The 20,704-nt window shown below is 36.9% G+C and overlaps 1 protein-coding gene across 1 annotated transcript in view; it reads right to left on the reverse strand.

The window, feature by feature from the left end:
- epb41l4a (erythrocyte membrane protein band 4.1 like 4A) overlaps positions 1-20,704 on the reverse strand; it is a 64,000-nt gene that overhangs the window by 32,690 nt on the left and 10,606 nt on the right. Inside the window, exons 2-6 of the mRNA XM_081354658.1 lie at positions 11,554-11,658; positions 4,948-4,999; positions 3,763-3,841; positions 3,511-3,608; positions 2,167-2,287 (exon numbers count right to left, since the gene is read on the reverse strand). Of these exons, the coding sequence (XP_081210784.1) occupies positions 2,167-2,287; positions 3,511-3,608; positions 3,763-3,841; positions 4,948-4,999; positions 11,554-11,658 (455 nt within the window). The remainder of the gene's footprint in view (positions 1-2,166; positions 2,288-3,510; positions 3,609-3,762; positions 3,842-4,947; positions 5,000-11,553; positions 11,659-20,704) is intronic.

The raw sequence follows: 20,704 nt of genomic DNA on the forward strand, positions 1-20,704 counted from the left end.
CCATTCAGTCTCAGTCTCCCCCTGCACACATTCACACCTCTCCAGCCTGGTTATGGCTCGAAATATGCATTTCTTTTGTCTGCATTATAGTTACTAACGACTGGCTATTCACATGCTATTCATAGGGTTTCAATCCCTAAATTCTTTTCTCAAAGTTCACCTCACATTTTAAATAAAGAATAAAGAACATTCTTGAATAAAGAAACTTTCAGTAAGCATTCAAAAAACATAAAAGTATAACTTCTAGGTTGCAGGTGCACCTAGGGAGCTAGCATGTTAGCTTAGCACACCATCAATACATGACAATTTATGAGATTAAAACCATGTTTGTGCTCCAAACTTACTTTAAAACGCAAGTCGAGTATTTTAAATAATCTTCTGTAATCTAATTTGGCTTCAGATAAAAAAAATCAGACAGAAAATATACTATTGTATACTGTTCTGCACAATGATAGTCTATATAGATTAGCATTACATTATAAATATAATCTATTATTATGAAAATACCTGGCATGGCTTGGAAAACACAGGTAACTCAAATATCATTGCAATCATGTTTATTATCTTCAAAACATCTGTATCTGCATTTTACAGCGCGAACTCTGTAGCTTTGTGTGTACCAGTGACGTCCTGGAATGTCACATGATCATGGCTCTTCTTCATGTTCTATATATGGACAATTATTGTGCATATAGCGCCGTCAGGCTATTGGTATGAATTGAAAACACAAGTATCAGAGTATGCAAGCGCTCATAATGATTACATCGACGCATTTGGGTATAAATTCAATAAATATTATTCCTGTCTATAGAAATATGATGTGAATCTACGAGAATATATCAATATTTCTCCAAATCTGCACATTTTTGAGCTAAAGCCCTGAGGGATGTTGTTTTGTGTATCGCTGTCATGACGACAGCACGGGAGTTTTTTTATGAATGAAAGCGGCTGACGCGCATAATTCATATTAAAGGTATCGACTAATTTTTTCATTTCATAACTCCTGACACAAATTAAGAAATAACTGTCGCTATAAGTTTCTCAGAATACAATAGTGGTCAAATACTGAAACTTGAGTCTTATATCTTTTTAATGATGTATAGTTTGTCGAAGTATAACATTAAATCTGATAGTAACTTTGAGCTATATATATAAAAAAAAAAACGCTTCAGTGCGCCGACGCACTGGTGCAGCTTAACAGGTTAAATGTCATATACTCTAATCAAGTCACGTCACGTTAACAATTATCTCGCTCCAGTTCGTTCATTTGAGCTCCTCAATGTTCAAAGCTCGTCATCTTTTGTCTGATAGGCCGCATTTATACTGCAGGTCTTGATGCCCAATTCTGATTTGTTGACTATATCTGATTTTTTTGACAACCAGCTTAAAAAAGTGACCCGTATCCGATATCTGCATTCACTAAACATTTGGTGAAACAACCCAAGGAAGTCGAATTGACCCGGAAAGTCTGAGGTCGAAAAGGAAGTAAAAACAGCGCAGATGAAATGATAATACAAGCTTTTGCTTTAAAGGTCAACAAAACATTGGGTTGAGCCTCCATTGCGCCATTAAAAAGAGTCATGTGATCGCGATTGGTGTCCACCGGCACCAAACGAGTCGCATTGATGGGAATATCCGATCTGTCCGCTTACATGGCAGACGCAAATGCACGTATCTGATTCATATCATATCAGATTTATTTCCTCATTTGAATGAGGCCTGAAACCAATGAGAATATCCGAATCCAGTTGCTTTTTTCCTGTTTACACATTCGTGGGTCAATTGGGAATTGGGTCATTTGAAGCATGTAGTGTAAATGTGGCCACGGTGTGTCATCGGACAGGTGCAGCCCATCACACACTCACCGGCTCTCCACATGCAGACAGGTGAGTGTTTGGCAAAGGGTCAAGTCTTTCAAACACACTGACAGCGGCTCTCGTTACACAGACATGGACGACGGCCAGAGGGAGGAATCTTTACTGTCCCTCACACGAAACACCAGCGCCCCATTCCCATGGGAAGCTCTTATATCTACTGAAGCTTGTCCTTTCAAATGACTTTCAAAAGGAATGTGATGTTTGAGCTCTCGGCTACGGTGAGATCTAATCTGTGATGGGATTATTACGGATTAAGGTGTGAGATGTACTGTGTTTCTTACTGTCTTACATGAGAGTTTTATGAATCTGTTCAATGGTGTCCTCTAGTTCCTCTTTCTGGTCGGGGACAAAGCGATATTCTGACACGTAACCTGGTGTGTGTTTGTATGGGTCGTAATCTCCGAGCTCAGCTGTAGGAAAAGACAAAGAGGACACACTGTCATGTGGTAAAAAGAAGATGAATTAATAAAATAAATAAAATTATAATAAGTAAATAAAAAGAAATGTTGAAATAAATAAAATGATAAATAAATAAATAAATACAATGAAACAAATAAAATTATAATATATATTAAGAAAATGTTGAAATAAATACAATTATAATAAATAAATAAAATTAAAAATAAATAAATAAATAAAATTATTAAATAAATAAAAAATAAAATGATGAAATAATACTATTATAATAAATAAATAAAATAGATAAAATAGAAAATAGATTAGTACATTATAAAATAAACTAATAAAATGAAATTATAAAAATAAATAAAATTATAATAAATAAATAAAAAGAATTGTTGAAATAAATAAAATTATAAATAAATAAATACAATTATAATAAATAAATAAAATTAAAAATAAATAAATAAAATTATTAAATAAATAAAAAATAAAATGATGAAATAATACTATTAAAATAAATAAATAAAATAGATTATAGAAAATAGATTAGTACATTATAAAATAAACTAATAAAATGAAATTATAAAAATAAATAAAATTATAATAAATAAATAAAAAGAATTGTTGAAATAAATAAAATTATAAATAAATAAATACAATTATAATAAATAAATAAAATTAAAAATAAATAAATAAAATTATTAAATAAATAAAAAATAAAATGATGAAATAATACTATTATAATAAATAAATGAAATAGATTATAGAAAATAGATTAGTACATTATAAAATAAACTAATAAAATGAAATTATAAAACTAAATAAAATTATAATAAATAAATTAATTAAATTAAAAAAAAAAAAATAAAATGATTAAATAAATAAAAAAATGAAATGAAATGATGAAATAATACTATTATAATAAATAAATAAAATATAAAAATATATAATTTTTTTTTTTTAATTAAATAAAAAATTAATTAAATTGTAAAAACATACACATACATATATCATTCTATTATGTGTGAGATAACAACAATCACATAACGTAAGATTTTACTCTGATGTTAAATACAAATATGAGTCATAAAATGTATTATAAAAGAAGTTGGAAAGCCTATAATTCAGTGAAGTTAATTAACTGCTGGCACATTATTTCTATATAAATAATAACGACGGAAGTGGCATTTGCTATATGAAATTAGGACAAATGTTGTGAATTTGTACGTACATTGAATAGCAAGAGCTCCCAGTTGGGTGCTGATGTTAAACGGACAGGGAAGTCTTCCCTGCAGAACATCTTGCTTTACCTGCAGAAAGAACTGATACCTGAGAGAAGACAGAAAGATGGACAGTATAAGAGATGCACCGCAGTCAAACAGCATCACAACACCCAAAACCAGCATGATATTACTGAAATGACTTTATCTATAATTCCTAAACTATAGTGCTGATTTATTCTCACGTTACACAGAACACACACCTTGTAATTTCCTCTTTCAGTTTACAAGGATCTTCAGCATAAAACTTCACCCCAAAGTAGAGCGTGAACGGAGGTCCAGCTGGAAAGAAGAAAACAACCAATCAACACTAAACACTAAAGCTAAATAAACCCTAACCTAACCAGTCCTAACCAGTAGCAATGCAACATTTTCAGGATCAAGTGATTTGTCTGTCCTAAATTAAAGCAAAAATGATGCACAATCACAGCCAATCAGAACATATTTGATGTTTTGACCAATGAGATTCTACGGTGGGCGTGGCTACCTAGCATGATGTGCCACAAATAGAATCAAAGAACAGATAAAATTGTCACTCATTAACAAGGATCAGACATGATTTATTGTTTTAGTGTTACACAGATTACAGGTCCCAATTAATTATCAAAGTAAGAACAATAATTATAGGTAATTTTGAGCAGTTGCACAAAACAATTACATGTAGTTTATTAGTATCACTCTCTACATCCAGGCAATTTTGGGTGGAAATTATTTAAATGAGGAATAGTGTGATGTTTTCGTTCCCGGAAGAAAACTCAAGACTACAATGGAGCGTTTCAGGGAGTTCAGAAACACTGACACTGATATAGAGAAGAACTCCTGCTTGAGGGACTTTGTGCTTTTTTTAACTTTGCAGAGCTTTTTCATGCTCAAACAGCAACATTACACACTAAAGAAATTTGAAAATGTTAAAAAGCATAATAGGACATCTTTAAAACAATAGGGATAACAATATATCTAGGTTGTACTCTGGATTAAAAAACAGCAACACTGATATATAATGCATTAATTTCCCAGAGGAGTTCATTACCAAATTAAACAAATGTGTTGTAAATTTTGCCCTACATTCACATCAGTAGATATGCAAATATTTGCTGTGCAACTAAACATGCAAACAGAACTTTATTCATTACTACTTATTTGGATGGGGTTAACTGCATAATTACTTCCAAATTATCATTTGAAATGCACTATGAGTTTTATCAGGAGGCCTTTAAAGAATCATTACGGCTCCGTCTCATGCTGCGCTGATCCATATTTAATCTCCACTGAAAATGGCGGGGGTAATCATTAGGTCAATGCGTTTCGTCCCATGATGCATAAAGAATTAAAGACCATCTCCGAAGACGGCGAGGTGAATTTTTATTAGAAAACCAGTGCATACTTACTTGTTATCAAATCTTTATGTTCAGCAAGTGTTTTTGAGGGATCGAGCCAGTACTGTAAATATAAGAGATTTGATCAGATGCAAGATCAAAAACAATAAACATCATGTAACTGAAGCATCAGGCTTTAATTAACGAGTAGTGCTGAAGCTTTGCTTTAGTTCCCCCTAAAAGCTTTGAGATGCTGAGATGTTCAGTCATGCAAGTGCTGGCATAATATGAGGCCTATTAAAACCGGCCTCTGAAACAGGCTCGTTAAAAATTTGTGCGAGAGTCACTGTGGCCTCCATCAATAAAACATGAAGTTCGAGCACGTCAGAGCATGTCGTCTAGAGCTGAACGCGCGTCTGTGGGCTTTTGCTATGTTTCACCTGTTTGAGGCCTCCAAAATTAATAAAAATGCTTCCGAAAACTAAGATATGTTGCAAAAAAAAGTCTCATTTGGGTTCTTGTTTTTAATATTTATAAGCAATATCATATGAGCAAAAGTGCTGTTTTCCCGAATATCAGCACTTTTGCAAATGTGATGTTGATTTTATACAATTCCATAAACAAGAAGTTAACAGTTTATTAGGTGACTTACATTTTGATTTTAGACACAAAATTGTCTGTTTTTCCTATATCTTGCGAACGAAAATAGTTGCATATCTGAGCAACACAGTTTCATTTTCGTTATTGAATGAATCCACATTTTTTGAACAAATTGATATGATTGACTCAACGATTCTGCTTTGTCACTGAGTTAATCGGCCATTTTAAACGAATCGTTTGACTAAATGATTCAATGACTAACTCGTTGAGACAATGATTTGCCACCACTTACTGTTTGTTTTAGCATCGTTTCGTTTTAGCTGAGGGACTGGAGGATGAAGATTGAATGCGGTTGGTATTGTTAACAATGGTTCTGATTATAGAGATAGAATGGGTTTATAAATAGACTATTAAGAGCGAAATATGAGCTAACATTGTTGTGGAAAGCAGGGCGGGGCCGAGAGCCGTGGGAATGGAGCGATGCCGGTGGCGCACCGTTAATGAGCGCCACCTTTGCGCCACACCAGTCTCGAATGTTATTCAAATGCTACATGACGATGCACAAACTGAACTTTAACACTAATTATGAGCAATATAAAAAGAGATGCTTTCATTAGCAAACAAAACATCAACTTTGAGGGCATTAAAAGTGATTTATTCAATCTGTGAGGCGGTTCAGCAAATTAACATCCCATGGCCTCCATAATGAACGGATCTCAGGGATTATCATGCATAAACACAGCCTGAAGATCTTCTTAATGTTTTATACTCGTGTCAGGTGATATTTCACTGAAGTCATGAGGGGATTGTATCTGGCATTGCCTTGAAGACAAGATTTATATGCTATTTAATGGATGCGCAAATGCATGCATGAAATACTTGAGCACGGGAAGCCTCACTTCCCAACAAACATATTAAACTCTCTCTGAACCGCATTTACATAGAGAGACAAAGCAAACAAACAAACATGTGCAAACAATAGGAAATGAGTGAAGGTGTGTGTGCAGACGGAAAGAGGATTAGTGCTGCACGTTATTAAATTAGAATACATTAAGTCGCTAAGACTCATCTAATAATCACATTAGAGCAGCTGGTGTGTTTCACCGAACTGAAGAGCTCAAAAACACAACAGGGAGAGTCTAAGGCTGTGTCCGAAATCACACTATTTGAAGGGACAGCCATTTGTAGTGGTGTCTGAAAACATTGTGGATGTTATCAAGTGCACTCATTCAATCCCACAATGCACCGCAATAATGAGTTTACAACTGATGTATGATCAACAGATAGAGAATACCCATAATGCACTGAGAGTCGAGCGTTGAATAAATGAGTGTATCTTGCCAGTAGATGGCGCCGCAGCTGAATCATTCATCCATCCATTTTCCAAACCGCTGGTCCAATGTGGGAACAGTGTAATATCATACAGGTATAAATTCCTTTTTAATTGATTATTAAATAGTTTAATTAAGGTTTATAGATGCTAGTTTCCATAACAGAGTTGAAGATAAATCCTTTCATTACTACTGGAGCTGCCAGTTTCCTAAGTTTCAAATGATTGTTAAACAGCACAAACTACACAAAAGCGGCAGCCATTTCTTCGACTCAGTGTCCAAATTCACTCACTCGTTTTCATTCACTCCTTCAAGTGGACTATATTAGTGGAGTAGGGATTAGTGAATTAGGGTATAGGGGGTGATTTCGGACACAGCCTTAATTTAAAAGCAACATTAATGGCAGATGATTTGAACAATCCATTACTACTTGGTGGGATGATAAAACAGTTGGGGAAAACATCCCACAAACTTACAATGAAGGAATTCACTGAAGGAATAAATCCTATTATTACACAGCTCTGTGGAATACTTGATTCTGATTGGTCAATCCCGCAATCCAGCGGTATGTTATTCCCAAATAACAACCGCTGAAAACAGAAACGCAGGCTCATCCGAGTTACTGAAGTCAGCAGCGCTATACGCTTGCTAGGAACGTTTTTTCTTCATGGAAGTTTTGCATTTGGTGAGCTAATAAAATATTAAAACTCAGTCAAATCAATATTTTGTATAGAGTTATTTAATTATACACACAAATTAGATTGTGGCCTCGCTCTCTCATTTCATACAAACGCAGCTGCTGCCATTTTGTGACTATTGATTTGTACACTGTTGGATTATAAAATACAAACAGGTACGATTATAAAACAGTTTAATCTGAAATCAATATCTCTTATCTCCATAATTATTTATGTGGCGAAATGCTGTGTAATAAGTGGTATGACTGTATACTGTATCTCTTAAATGTACGTCTAGTTTGAACTTGCTGCGCTAGCAACTGCTCTCTCCGCGGAAGCTTTGCGTTTAAAGACCTTATTAGCGGCTGTAGACAAGGCAAAACAAAATTTGCAGCCGTGAGGGACTAAACACTGAGAGACAACGCGCAGAAACTCAGTTCCACTCAATGATCTAAGTTCATTGATTTATTACACTTTAACACGTCAAGATACAACTGGTACTGCAGTTTCCAGGTCATAAAGTGCTGTGTGAGTGCGAAAGTGCGGTCAACAGAAAGTGTTCGCTCCCAGGCTCACTCCCTCTCTCTGTCAAAGCCCAATTGAACTCAGGTGAACAGGTGAAGCAAACAAATAGACCACTATCACTTCCGCCCAAACCCCGGTGGACACGCCCACCACCTACAATCCGAGTGCAGTGAATATTAGTAATAATACCGAAAACACAGAACACATGGGAGACTTACAGGAGGCTCTTACAGACCTAATCAAATATTTCAACTCAGATCAATATTTCATGTCTACTTATTTACTTATGTGGCAAGTAGCCGTGTAATAAGCGGGATAATGTCCAGACGGTTGTTATCTCAGAATAAACCCCCTTCAGGCTGATGCAAGACCCCGACGCAAATTCATCACCCTGTCGGGGGTTTATTCTGAGATAACAACCGGCTGGATGTACATTATCCCTTACTTATTATATCTAAACAATCTTAAAATAACACTGCTCAGAACAACCACATAGCAACGACCTAGAAACCACCCAAAACTCTCTAGTCTAGAAACTGAATAGCAAGATGTTTAATAACTCTGAATAACCTTAACAACTGAATTGCAACATGTTAAAGGGGTGGTTCGGGATTTTTGACATCGGACCTCATTTTTAAGTCAGCCTGGTTGTTATTCATCAGTGGAGACATTTTTTTTTTTAAATTATCCAGTCCTTATATTTGGATAGTTAGCCGATGCTAGGCTAGCGCGAGTCAAGGGTAGATGTTAGCCAGCCATTAAAAACCGTTTTACCCACTCCACAGTGCACCAAACGCAAATCAATTATAACACTAGACTATCGAAGCAAATGTCCGTTGAGAGAATAATATTAGAAATCAAACTTACCTTTCATCACATTGCATTAGTTATAATTTGTTCCCTGTAATCATAAGCCTTGTCTACAGCAGCAGCGGAGTGATATTGATTACCTAGGCAACCGAGTGAGCCGGTACACACATGTACTGCACACACTGTAGTGCGCTTCTGTTCTGTGTTTACTTTTTGCTGCATTACTAACCGGAGCAAAGTAAAATTCCGCAGCTGCTGAGAAACTAGTTCCTTTGGGATCATTGAGATGAAAGGTAAGTTTGATTTCTAACATTATTCTCTCAACGTACATTTGCATCGATAGTCTAGTGTTATAATTGATTTGCGTTTGGTGCACTGTGGAGTGGGTAAAACGGTTTTTAATGGCTGGCTAACATATACCATTGACTCGCGCTAGCCTAGCATCGGCTAACTATCCAAATATAAGGACTGGATAATTTTTTTTAAAAAATGTCTCCACTGATGAATAACAACCAGGCTGACTTAAAAATGAGGTCCGATGTCAAAAATCCCGAACCAGCCCTTTAACAATGACCTCAACTAGCCTAAACAGCAAACAGAACAAAAGATGCAACAGAAATGTTCAAAATAAGAGACTTTTCCACCTGTAAATGCGGACAGATGTTTGTTTTTTTGCATGTCTAACATCATGTTAAAAATGTCCCTACAAAATCTGTGCCAAAGGAATTTTCAGTGCCTTACAATTAGATGATACATCTATGAGTCAAGAGCGCATGTAAACCACACCCAGAGTGCAGAAACCACCACGTTACGGTGTAAATTACACTGTTTTGAGGAGGGATTTTTACCTCCTGTCTCTTTTTACCAAAATAACCGTTCATAGAGTTGATAGATTTGTGTGAATGTAAGTTACGGGGTGCTTCTCGCCCACTGCATGCTCAGTAATAAATCAGGCTCATGGGACAGGGCCCGGAAGGCATTGTGGGAAACAGCTTTCTCATTGGTCGAGATTATGAGGTAATGACACAACACTGCACTTTGCCTTTCCCAAAATTTGGCCCCTGGGTAAACCTTACCACCTTGACCTCAGATTTGATCCTATAAGGACCCCGTGACCAGTTCATATTTTAGCAAACTTTCTTAAAGAAACAGTAGACACTAAAATGACTCGCCTTCATGTTGTTCCAAACCTGAATGACTTTAAGGTCATTCAACCCAACATGTTGGGTTCCACAAAGAACCTTTAAGTGAACAGTTCTTAAAATAAAATTTTTTTCTTAGTGTAAAGAAATGTTTTCCAATTTGTTAAATGCAAAGGCTCCATGGATGTTAAAGGTTCGTCATGGAACCATAGATGCCAATAAAACGCATTTATTTTAAAGAGTGTATGGACAAACAATTCAGTGGAAGTCAATGGGAACCAAAATGTTTGGTTACCAACATTCTTCAATTTTTTTTTATTTTTTTATGCTTTTCACTTTATTTAAGAAATTCATTTTGATTCAACACCGTTGTAACATGTTTCTGGTTCAAATGAGATTGCTTCATGTTAAATTGACTTGATGTTTTAATTTTGAAATAACATGTTTCAAATAACCCAATCAAGCAGGACTTTTTTTTATTTCCCATCATGCTTTCCACAGGGCTGAATTGGGAGACTAAATATTGAAATAAAGTGTTGTTATTTGCATTTTTAGCAAGATGAGAAAATGGAGACTTGTTAATGTTTAATGTTCTATTATGTTGGTTTTTAAAAGTGTATCTTATGTTAGTGGTTTTGGGGTGTGACATGCTAACAAGAATTCAAATTGCTTTAAAAATACCACTATGGTAGTGATCACTTCTAGACTGCCAACACTGAACATCACATGTGTAAAGAAAAGTTACAGTCAAACCCAAACATTATTCAGACACCAGATATACTTTTTGATATTTTTTCACTAATGGGTGCAGGACACTATAGTTAATTTATGCAAGTGAGGATAGCAAAATTAAGTAAACTGTGACATATTATACCCAAACAATTTTCATACAATGACTACCAGTAAAATGTATAAAAATATGGGACCAAAAATTATTCAGACACTTTGACCTGACCATGTTTTGCTTAATTTTTTTCTTTAATTAATCGTTAATTCGACCTTTTTACACCACAGACTGAACAAAATTAAGCATTGCTTGGTAATTGGTTGAGCTAAATTGGTATTATCTAATTGTGTAGTTAAATTTAACAGCTGACAGATATTCAACATAATTAATTTGTGAGACAGTCTAACAGAAGGATGGCCAAAACCAGTGAAATATTATTATTTTCATTTTGTTACCATTTTCTAAACTATAGCGAATAAACTGTGATAATGTGCAAAAAGTTGAAGGTGTCTGAATAAATTTTGGTTTGACAATATATTTAGTTTGTTGTTATGTAAATCACAGGACACAGGAAGCATTAATCATTGAAGTTAAACTAAAACCATTCATTCAAGTTAAATGAACACCATTGATCCAAGTTAGTTGATTCTATTGGGTTTTACTTGTTTCAATCACGTGGAATCACTGTCCATGATTGATTTATGTTCAGCCAAAGAGCTATTTTTTTTGAGTGCAGGTTTTGAATGGCATGAGGGTGAGTAAATGATGACAGAATTTTCATTTTTGGGTGGACTATCCCTATCCTCTAATTTTTGGGATGATCGGTTTCTTTAAGAGCTGTCATGTGATAATCTTCAAGCACTCACCGTTTGATGACTGTGGTCGCAATAGCGAAGGCCAAAATACTCTGTTTCAGCGAGGTTCACGTGATTGAACACATAGTCCAGCACTACAGAACCTTTGGTTGATTTCTGTGGAGAAATTAGAAATGCATTAGAAATCTCATCATGAACACACTGTTCTCAGGAAAACACAAGCAGCATCAAAGTTACGAGCTCAGCTGGACTGCATCTCTCCTGAGGATCTGCTGACAGTGAGAGGAGGGTTTGTGGCTTTCTTCTCTGATTCAATAGTGTTTAACGGGCTACTTTCAACCACAAACCACACATTTGATAAATGAGCCGTGCACACACCGGTTACAGCATGAAAACACACACCACTAATGCGAATAAAGTTGAGCATGACTAAGGTAATTAGAGGTAAAAAGAGTACAGATAAAGGAAACACAATGACTAAACCTGCTATTACGTTACACTCTGTCTGATGATATACTCCTTGTTTTTGAATATTGTTTTAGCGTAATATGTAGTGCATCTCAGAGATGGTACAAGACGGGCATTTGTGGTTAAAAAGTATATATATATATTTTTTTTTTTGAAAATGACCGATCGTTTTGCTAGATAAGACCCTTATTTCTCGACTGGGATCGTGTAGAGACTTTGAAGCTGCATTGAGACGGACACTTGAACCTTCTTTGAACATTGGTATAGTTGGTTGCCATTGAAGTCCATTCTGTGTAGAAAAATCCTGGAATGTTTTCCTCAAAAACCTTAATTTCTTTTCGACTGAAGAAAGAAAGACATGGATATCTTGGATGACATCGGGGTGAGTAAATTATCAGCAAATTTTTTTTGGAAAGTGAACTAATCCTTAAAAGTTTCGCATATCCACCATGTTTGTAGTTTTTTAACACTTTGTATTAGTGTTTGTAGTTAACCCAGCCATTAGGGAGGCACAAGCCAGTGCACTCTTAGTGCCGGTCCCAAGCCCGGATAAATGGGGAGGGTTGCGTTAGGAAGGGCATCCAGCGTAAAACATGTGCCAAATCAAATATGCGGGTCACGAATAAGAACTTCATACCGGATCGGTCGAGGCCCGGGTTAACAACGACCGCCTCAGGTATCGTTAGCCAACAGGGTACCGGTGGAAATTGGGCTACTGTCGGCCGAAGGAGGAGGAGGAGAGGAGGAAGACGTCTACAGAGGCGACAGGGAAAGGAGTTGTGTAGGAGAGTGGAGGTTCGGGTTGGCACTTTAAATGTTGGCACTATGACTGGTAAAGGGAGAGAGTTAGCTGATATGATGGAGAGGAGAAGGGTAGATATGTTGTGTGTTCAGGAGACCAAGTGGAAAGGGAGCAAGGCCAGAAACATTGGAGGTGGGTTTAAACTGTTCTATCATGGTGTGGATGGAAAGAGAAATGGTGTAGGGGTGATTCTGAAGGAAGAGTATAGTAAGAGTGTAGTGGAGGTGAAGAGAGTTTCTGATGGGTGATGATCGTGAAGGTGGAAGTTGAAGGGATGATGATAAATGTCATCAGTGCCTATGCTCCACAAGTCGGCTGTGAGATGGAGGAGAAGGAAAGATTCTGGAGTGAATTAGATGAAGTGGTAGATGGTGTACCTATAAATGAACGATTGGTGATTGGGGCAGACTTTAATGGACATGTAGGTGAGGGGAACAGAGGTGATGAGAAGGTTATGGGTAGGTATGGCCTAAAGGAGAGAAATGTGGAAGGGCAGATGGTGGTAGATTTTGCTAAAAGGATGGAAATGGCAGTGGTGAATACGTATTTTAAGAAGAAGGAGGATCATAGGGTGACCTATAAGAGTGGAGGAAGGTGCACACAGGTGGACTATGTTCTATGTAGGAGATGCAACCTGAAGGAGATTGGAGACTGTAAGGTGTTGGCAGGGGACAGTGTAGCTAGACAGCATCGGATGGTGGTCTGTAGGATGGTTTTGGAGACGAAGAAGAAGAGGAGGAGTGTAAGGACTGAAAGAAGAATAAGATGGTGGAAACTGAAGGAGGAAGACTGTAGTGTGAGGTTCAGGGAAGAGGTCAGACAGAGGCTTGGTGGTGGTGAAGAGGTGCTGGATGATTGGGAAACTACCGCAGGAGTGATGAGGGAGGCAGCTAGAAAGGTACTTGGTGTGACATCTGGAAATAGAAAGGAAGACAAGGAGACGTGGTGGTGGAATGAGGAAGTGCAGGGGAGCATAAGGGGAAAGAGGTTAGCAAAACAGAAGTGGGATCGACAGGGTGATGAGAAAAGTAGGCAGGAGTACAAGGAGATGCGGCATCAGGTAAAGAGGGATGTGGCGAAAGCCAAGGAAAAGGCATACGAGGAGCTGTATGAGAGGTTGAACACTAAGGAAGGTGAAAAGGATTTGTACCGATTGGCCAGGCAGAGAGATCGAGCTGGGAAGGATGTGTTGCAAGTTAGAGCAATAAAGGATGGAGATGGAAATGTGTTGACTAGTGAGGAGAGTTTGTTGAGAAGATGGAGGGAGTATTTTGAGCAGCTGATGAACGAGGAAAATGAGAGAGAGAGAAGGTTGGATGATGTGGTGTTAGTAAAGCAGGAAGTGGATAGGATTAGTAAGGAGGAAGTGAGAGCAGCGATTAAGAATATGAAGAGTGGAAAGTCGGTTGGACCAGATGACATACCGGTAGAAGCATGGAGATGTTTAGGAGAGATGGCAGTGGAGTTTTTAACAAGATTGTTTAACAAGATTTTGGAAGGTGAGAGGATGCCTGAGGAATGGAGAAGGAGTGTGCTGGTACCGATCTTTAAGCATAAGGGAGATGTGCAGAACTGCAGTAACTACAGGGGAATTAAGTTGATCAGTCACACCATGAAGTTATGGGAAAGAGTAGTGGAAGCCAGGCTGAGAGAAGAGGTGACCATCTGTGAGCAACAGTATGGTTTCATGCCGAGGAAGAGCACCACAGATGCCATATTTGCTTTGAGAACGTTGATGGAGAAGTATAGAGAAGGACAGAAGGAGCTGCATTGTGTATTTGTGGATCTAGAGAAAGCGTACGACAGAGTGCCTAGAGAGGAGTTGTGGTATTGTATGAGGAAGTCAGGTGTGTCAGAGAAGTATGTGAGGGTGGTGCAGGACATGTATGAGGACAGTGTGACTGCAGTGAAGTGTGCAGTAGGAACGACAGACTGGTTCAAGGTGAAGGTTGGACTGCATCAAGGATCGGCCCTGAGCCCTTTCCTGTTTGCAGTGGTGATGGACAGGTTGACGGACGAGGTCAGACAAGAGTCTCCCTGGACTATGATGTTTGCTGATGATATTGTGATTTGTGGTGAGAGTAGTGAGCAGGTTGAGAAGAGCCTGGAGAGGTGGAGGTACGTGCTGGAGAGGAGGGGAATGAAAGTCAGTAGGAGTAAGACAGAGTACATGTGCGTAAATGAGAGGGAGGGCAGTGGAGTGGTGCGGTTACAGGGTGAAGAGGTGAAGAAGGTAGAGGAGTTCAGGTACCTGGGGTCAACAGTGCAAAGTAATGGAGAGTGTGTTAGGGAAGTGAAGAAAAGAGTGCAGGCAGGGTGGAGTGGGTGGAGAAGAGTGACAGGAGTGATTTGTGATAGTAGGGTATCTGCAAGAATGAAAGGAAAAGTTTATAGGACTGTGGTGAGACCTGCGATGTTATATGGATTAGAGACAGTGGCATTGAGTAAAAGGCAGGAGGCTGAGCTGGAGGTAGCAGAGCTGAAGATGTTAAGGTTTTCGTTTGGAGTGACGAGGATGGACAAGATTAGAAATGAGTTTATTAGAGGGACAGCGCATGTTGGACGTTTTGGTGATAAGGTGAGGGAGGCGAGATTGAGATGGTTTGGACATGTGCAGAGGAGGGACATGAATTATATTGGTAGGAGAATGCTGAGGATGGAGCCACCAGGAAGGAGGAAAAGAGGAAGACCAAGGAGGAGGTTCATGGATGTGGTGAGGGAAGACATGCAGGTAGTTGGTGTAAAAGAGGCAGATGTAGAGGACAGGGTGGTATGGAGACGGATGATCCGCTGTGGCGACCCCTAATGGGAGCAGCCGAAAGAAAAAGAAGAAGAATTAGTGTTTGTAGTTCTAATAGAATATTAGTCGTAAAGAGTGTGCACTTCAGGTTCAAAGCAGAAATAGTAGACCATCCGGGTATCTTTGGAATAACACACCATGATTTGGGACACACTATTTAGAACAGATAGTAAAGCGAATTGGGAATTTTTGATTGAATTAATGCCGCCTTGGTGAGAGACTTGAAAATATCAAAACATGAAAATATCTTACCAACACTAAACACATGGTTTAGTCGATAAACATTTGGTTAGCCCCCTGAATACAAGATGAGTCATCAATATTTTCGTCAATAACTAAAAGTGTATATCTGCTTAAAGTTGATATTTTTGGGCATCATGGGGTCTTTAAATCAGAGGCAGATCAATCATACCCGCCCTAATTCCAGTGGGTTTGAGAAAAAAAAACCTAAACCAGTTCAGCCCTGTTCTAGTAAATTCATGCAACAAGTACGTTACCACTAATAAAAGCTTTACTATGTTAATAAATCTTCAGTGTTTATGTGACATCTCTGCTGATAGTTGTGCAACTGCAGCTCACACGTATGACACACGTCAGCTCATATGACACACGGTGAGTGAGAGGAAACCTGCAGGAGTTTCTACCCGCCGTGAACACACACACATATAAAACACACAAAGGGTTTGGCGTGTATTCAGTGTTTTGCAGCTCCACACAGACGTATGTCATGATCGCTCCTATTACACACGCTGCAGGGTGAAACACAATAAACTTCAAATCTGAAACACTATATTCAGCATAAAACCTACAGGACTAAAATATCACACACAAGTTCTCTTCAACATCTCCTAGACAGAGATGACATTAAATGGAGAGTAGAGGTTTCTCCTGGGAAAAGGACCCCAGGAATCTCACATGTGTCTCCTTTCAAAACAGATCTCAAAAATGTCTCTCAGATTTTCCAGATGCTGAAGTCTGCAATAAAAATCTCAACATGATCTCAAACATTTCTCATCAAATGATCTGAGCTGTTATCCACGTTCATTTTATAGCACTGGATGACAATAATGAACTTATTTGGGTCTGTTTTTATTAAAATGAGAAAAAAATTATTTTGATACTGATAGTTGATCGATACTTCAATGAAATGTAATTGAAACCTCATGAGCCCTAAAAGAGCAAAATTACAGAATTACAGGGATAAAATCAATAGTGATGCACCAAACTTATTTCTTTATCAAAACTCAGACAACGAAATTAAGGTTTTAGTTTTCATTTAGATTTAATTTATTTTCCGTTTTATTGATGTCTTTCCGCCGTTCAAACACTGATTGACGATTACATTACAAGTTGTACTGTATATTTCAACTGTTGATGTTCATTTGTGTTTATTTCATGCTATAACTAGTAGTAAAGAGGAAGAGATGATCCAAAAACATTATGATTTTATTATAAAAGGACATAAATTGAAAGTTGAAACTTTGTTTCATATGAAAAGCAACAAATTGCAAAGCTTATTGCGATTATTGGATGGGGTGTGCGCGACAAATAATGTTTAGTGAAGGTTTGTTCACGAATTGACTGACAATACCATACAGTAGACTAAAAGATCTCGGTTCATCAAAATGATTGTTTGAAATCGATATTATCAAGCTGACATGTTTACATTGTAGCTTCTCCACTGACACAGTCAAAACACACCATCGGAGCAGTGCTAATTAGACCTCATTACTTTGGTCAATAAATTCGGCCCTACAGTCGAAAACATTTTTGGATGCCGAAAAATCTTCGGTGCATCACTATGTCGTTTAAGCGACAACGATGTACTAAAAACGTAAACGTTTTTCCTTAGTGTTTTTCGCATATAGAGGACAGCGTTGTCATGGATCTGCAAAAACGACAAAAAATGCTGTATTCTGCTGCCAGACCAGTAGATGGCGACGTCACTTTGTAAAGAAACTCTTTATTGACTGAACATGTAATACATATGCACACAACGTCACCATTTTCACAAATTCACAGAGATGATAACGCTATCGTTTTCAAAAACGTGCTCTTTGAAACCTGTTTGCATTTTCAGACCCCCAAAATGCCGTTGTCGTGTAAATGAACGACCAAAACGCATAAAAAGTTTTCCATTTTTAGTTGAAAACGGTGTTGTATAAATGTCCCCTACTGTTGCAATGGTATTTAGTAAACTCTGCGTATATATTTGTTTTCTATGTATACTGAACAGAAGAGATCACTGCTCATATGTGTGTTTAAGGTGCTCACGTTCCCACACTGCCGGTCCCCGGTGGCGAAATATCTATCAAAGCTGAACACGGGAACACAGGTACGGCCTTACCAGGGAAAAACCCCCCATTGTGTGTGACCTCTGATGTCAGTGTCGTAATTCAAATCCCAAAAGCCCAACGGGAGGAGAGGTGAATATGGCAAACCGCAAACACGCTGCTGTCCAAAGGGTCCCGGCACGAACACGGCCAGGAAAGATCCTCCTAAATCATGCCTTCCACATTCCTGCCATATCTCTCTTCCCGATAAGACATTTGTGCTCGTTAGGGTGGGAATGTTAAAATAACAGGGAAGAGTGAAATTAATAGATAGGAAATGTATTTCCTTGTGTCGAGAAATGCTGCTTGGCATCGGCAATTTTCCAACTTACTGTAGATAAAAATGATACAATAGAAGGGCAAAGCTTTTCTGTGCTGGGAGAGAAACTAAAGCTGCCATTATATTTAATGCCCATGTCTTTTTAGTTTCATCGGATAGTAATGTTGATAACAAACCCACAACAGATTAGTGTTTGCATGCATTATCAAATGTACATTAATAACAGCACTATGTTAAATGACAAAGTAAAAAAACCTTTTCAGCAATTTTAAGTGGCATTTGGAAAAAAGTTAAAGCCGTGAAATGCTCTATAAATCTAAACAACGAGAAATCTCCTAACTTTGTCCTAACTTGTCCTAAAGGCAATATCCTAACTTTACCTTCATTTTCAAACTGTGCTTGATATACTGTTCTATTAAAATAATTTAAATCAAAAGCACAAATATATATATATATATATATATGAAGAGTATGAAGTGCCATCTGAAATTTTCTTCTAGAATGATCATTTTTATCAAGCTCGTATATTTAAGTTCAGTAATTTCACTCAAATGGCAATGAAAATTGCCTATTAATTGTCATTTAAGTGAAATTACTGAACTTAAATATACGAGCTTGATAAAAATTATCATTCTAGAAGAAAATTTCAGATGGCACTTAGAGGCTTTTGCATCTATATATATATATCTATATATATATCTATATATATATATATATATATCTATATATATCTATATATATATATATATATATATATATATATATAAATATATGTGTGTGTATATATATATGTATATATATATATTTGTGCTTTTGATTTAAATTATTTTAATATATATTATATAATATATACTGTGTGTGTATATATATATATGTAAAACTTAAAAATAAAATACAAAAAATTATAATCAATCAAAAATATTATTATAAAAGTATACGTACTGCATATTGCAATAGTAGTAAGATTAATGTGTTTGAATGGCAAGAATCTTTCTGAACATAGCCTTTGTTAATAATTGCAGACTGGGAAGTAAATAAAAAGAGCACAAGCATATATCTAATAAATATAGATTGATCTTACATTTACATTTATGCATTTGGCAGATGCTTTTATCCAAAGCAACTTACAATGCATTTCAAGGTACACATTTACGTTCTTATCTGTGGTGGTACGCATCCTTTTGCATCAATTTCACACTGTCAAGAAGACAGATGAACTCATGGAGAGCGAGACTGAGATTGTAAAGATTTGTTTACTGAAAGCAGAAAGTGAAGCGTAGGCGTGGGTCTGATAACACAAGCTTATCAAATCAAAGCCTGATTGTGGTATTATGTCCAAAAGCGCACAAAGAAGATTAACTAATTAACACAATCCGACTCAAGTCCACCTACAAAAACACACTGTGCTCATGCACTTTTTCAAATACCCTCCCATTAATTAAGCAAAAAAGAACATCCAGCCATTTAATTGGTTACAATGCAATTACACTAATATCTGAAATCAAACATTGCATCAATTAATCAAATGTGCTTAACAGTTGTGAAAACAATGCAAAAAAAAATGGTAATGGTCCTAAAACAGGCTTCTTTTTTCTGTCTTTCATGTGATTTAGGGGTGAAATATGACCCGGACATGCTCTTGACAGGTTTGGTCAGACCTATCCTCGTATGTGTCCTTCTAATGAGAGCGTGGGACATTCTGAAGGTTTGGTCATTTAAGACATTCTTTGAAACAATTAACTCCCTCTGACATGCCCTGCTGTCCCCATAGCAACGGGGTCACTACATTAACGAGACCTGACCATCTGCTGCTGCCGGCTGTACGGGTGTGGCAGTGTGTGTGTGTGTGTGTGTGTGTGTGTGTGTGTGTGTGGTGCTGATATCCCCATCAGCAGATGTTCCTTCACTCCTCCAGAGACCAGAGAGAGCCTAAATGGGTGAATCTGACTAAACCTGTCAGGAGCATGTCCGGGTCACATTTACCTCAAACTCAAGAGAAAGAAAGAAGAAATTACATTGTGCATTAAATTTATGCATTTTTCACGACAATTAAACACATTAAGTCCAAAATTATTTAAGATAGTAATAGTTAGAATCTTGAGAAAATTCTTTGAAAAGGAATCATGAGAAAATACTTTGAGAAAAAGAATCTTTCTCTTCAAACTCAAGATAAAGAGAGAAATTATAATTTGAATAAAGAAAATGATTCCTTTTTCATAACATTAAGCCCAAATTTTTAATGCAGACAATGTTAAAAAAAAAAATTAAATTGTGAAAGGGTTTGTTTAATTGTGAAAGTATTACTATATCATGGTAATATTTGTTGTACTTCTTTTAATTTATGATTAATTTAATAAAAAAATTATAAAAAAACACTATTAAATTCCTGAAAATGATCCAGGAGGATGAAAATTACCATTTTTTTGGAGTAAAAAAACTCTTAAAAGACTATTTTGTTATATACTTCATTTAATTTCATAGAGATTCACTTAAAAAGACACTGAAAGCTCTGCTTTGAG

Source organism: Scardinius erythrophthalmus (genome assembly GCF_964197995.2).
Source record: "Scardinius erythrophthalmus genome assembly, chromosome: 23".
NCBI classification, from domain to species: domain Eukaryota; kingdom Metazoa; phylum Chordata; class Actinopteri; order Cypriniformes; family Leuciscidae; genus Scardinius; species Scardinius erythrophthalmus.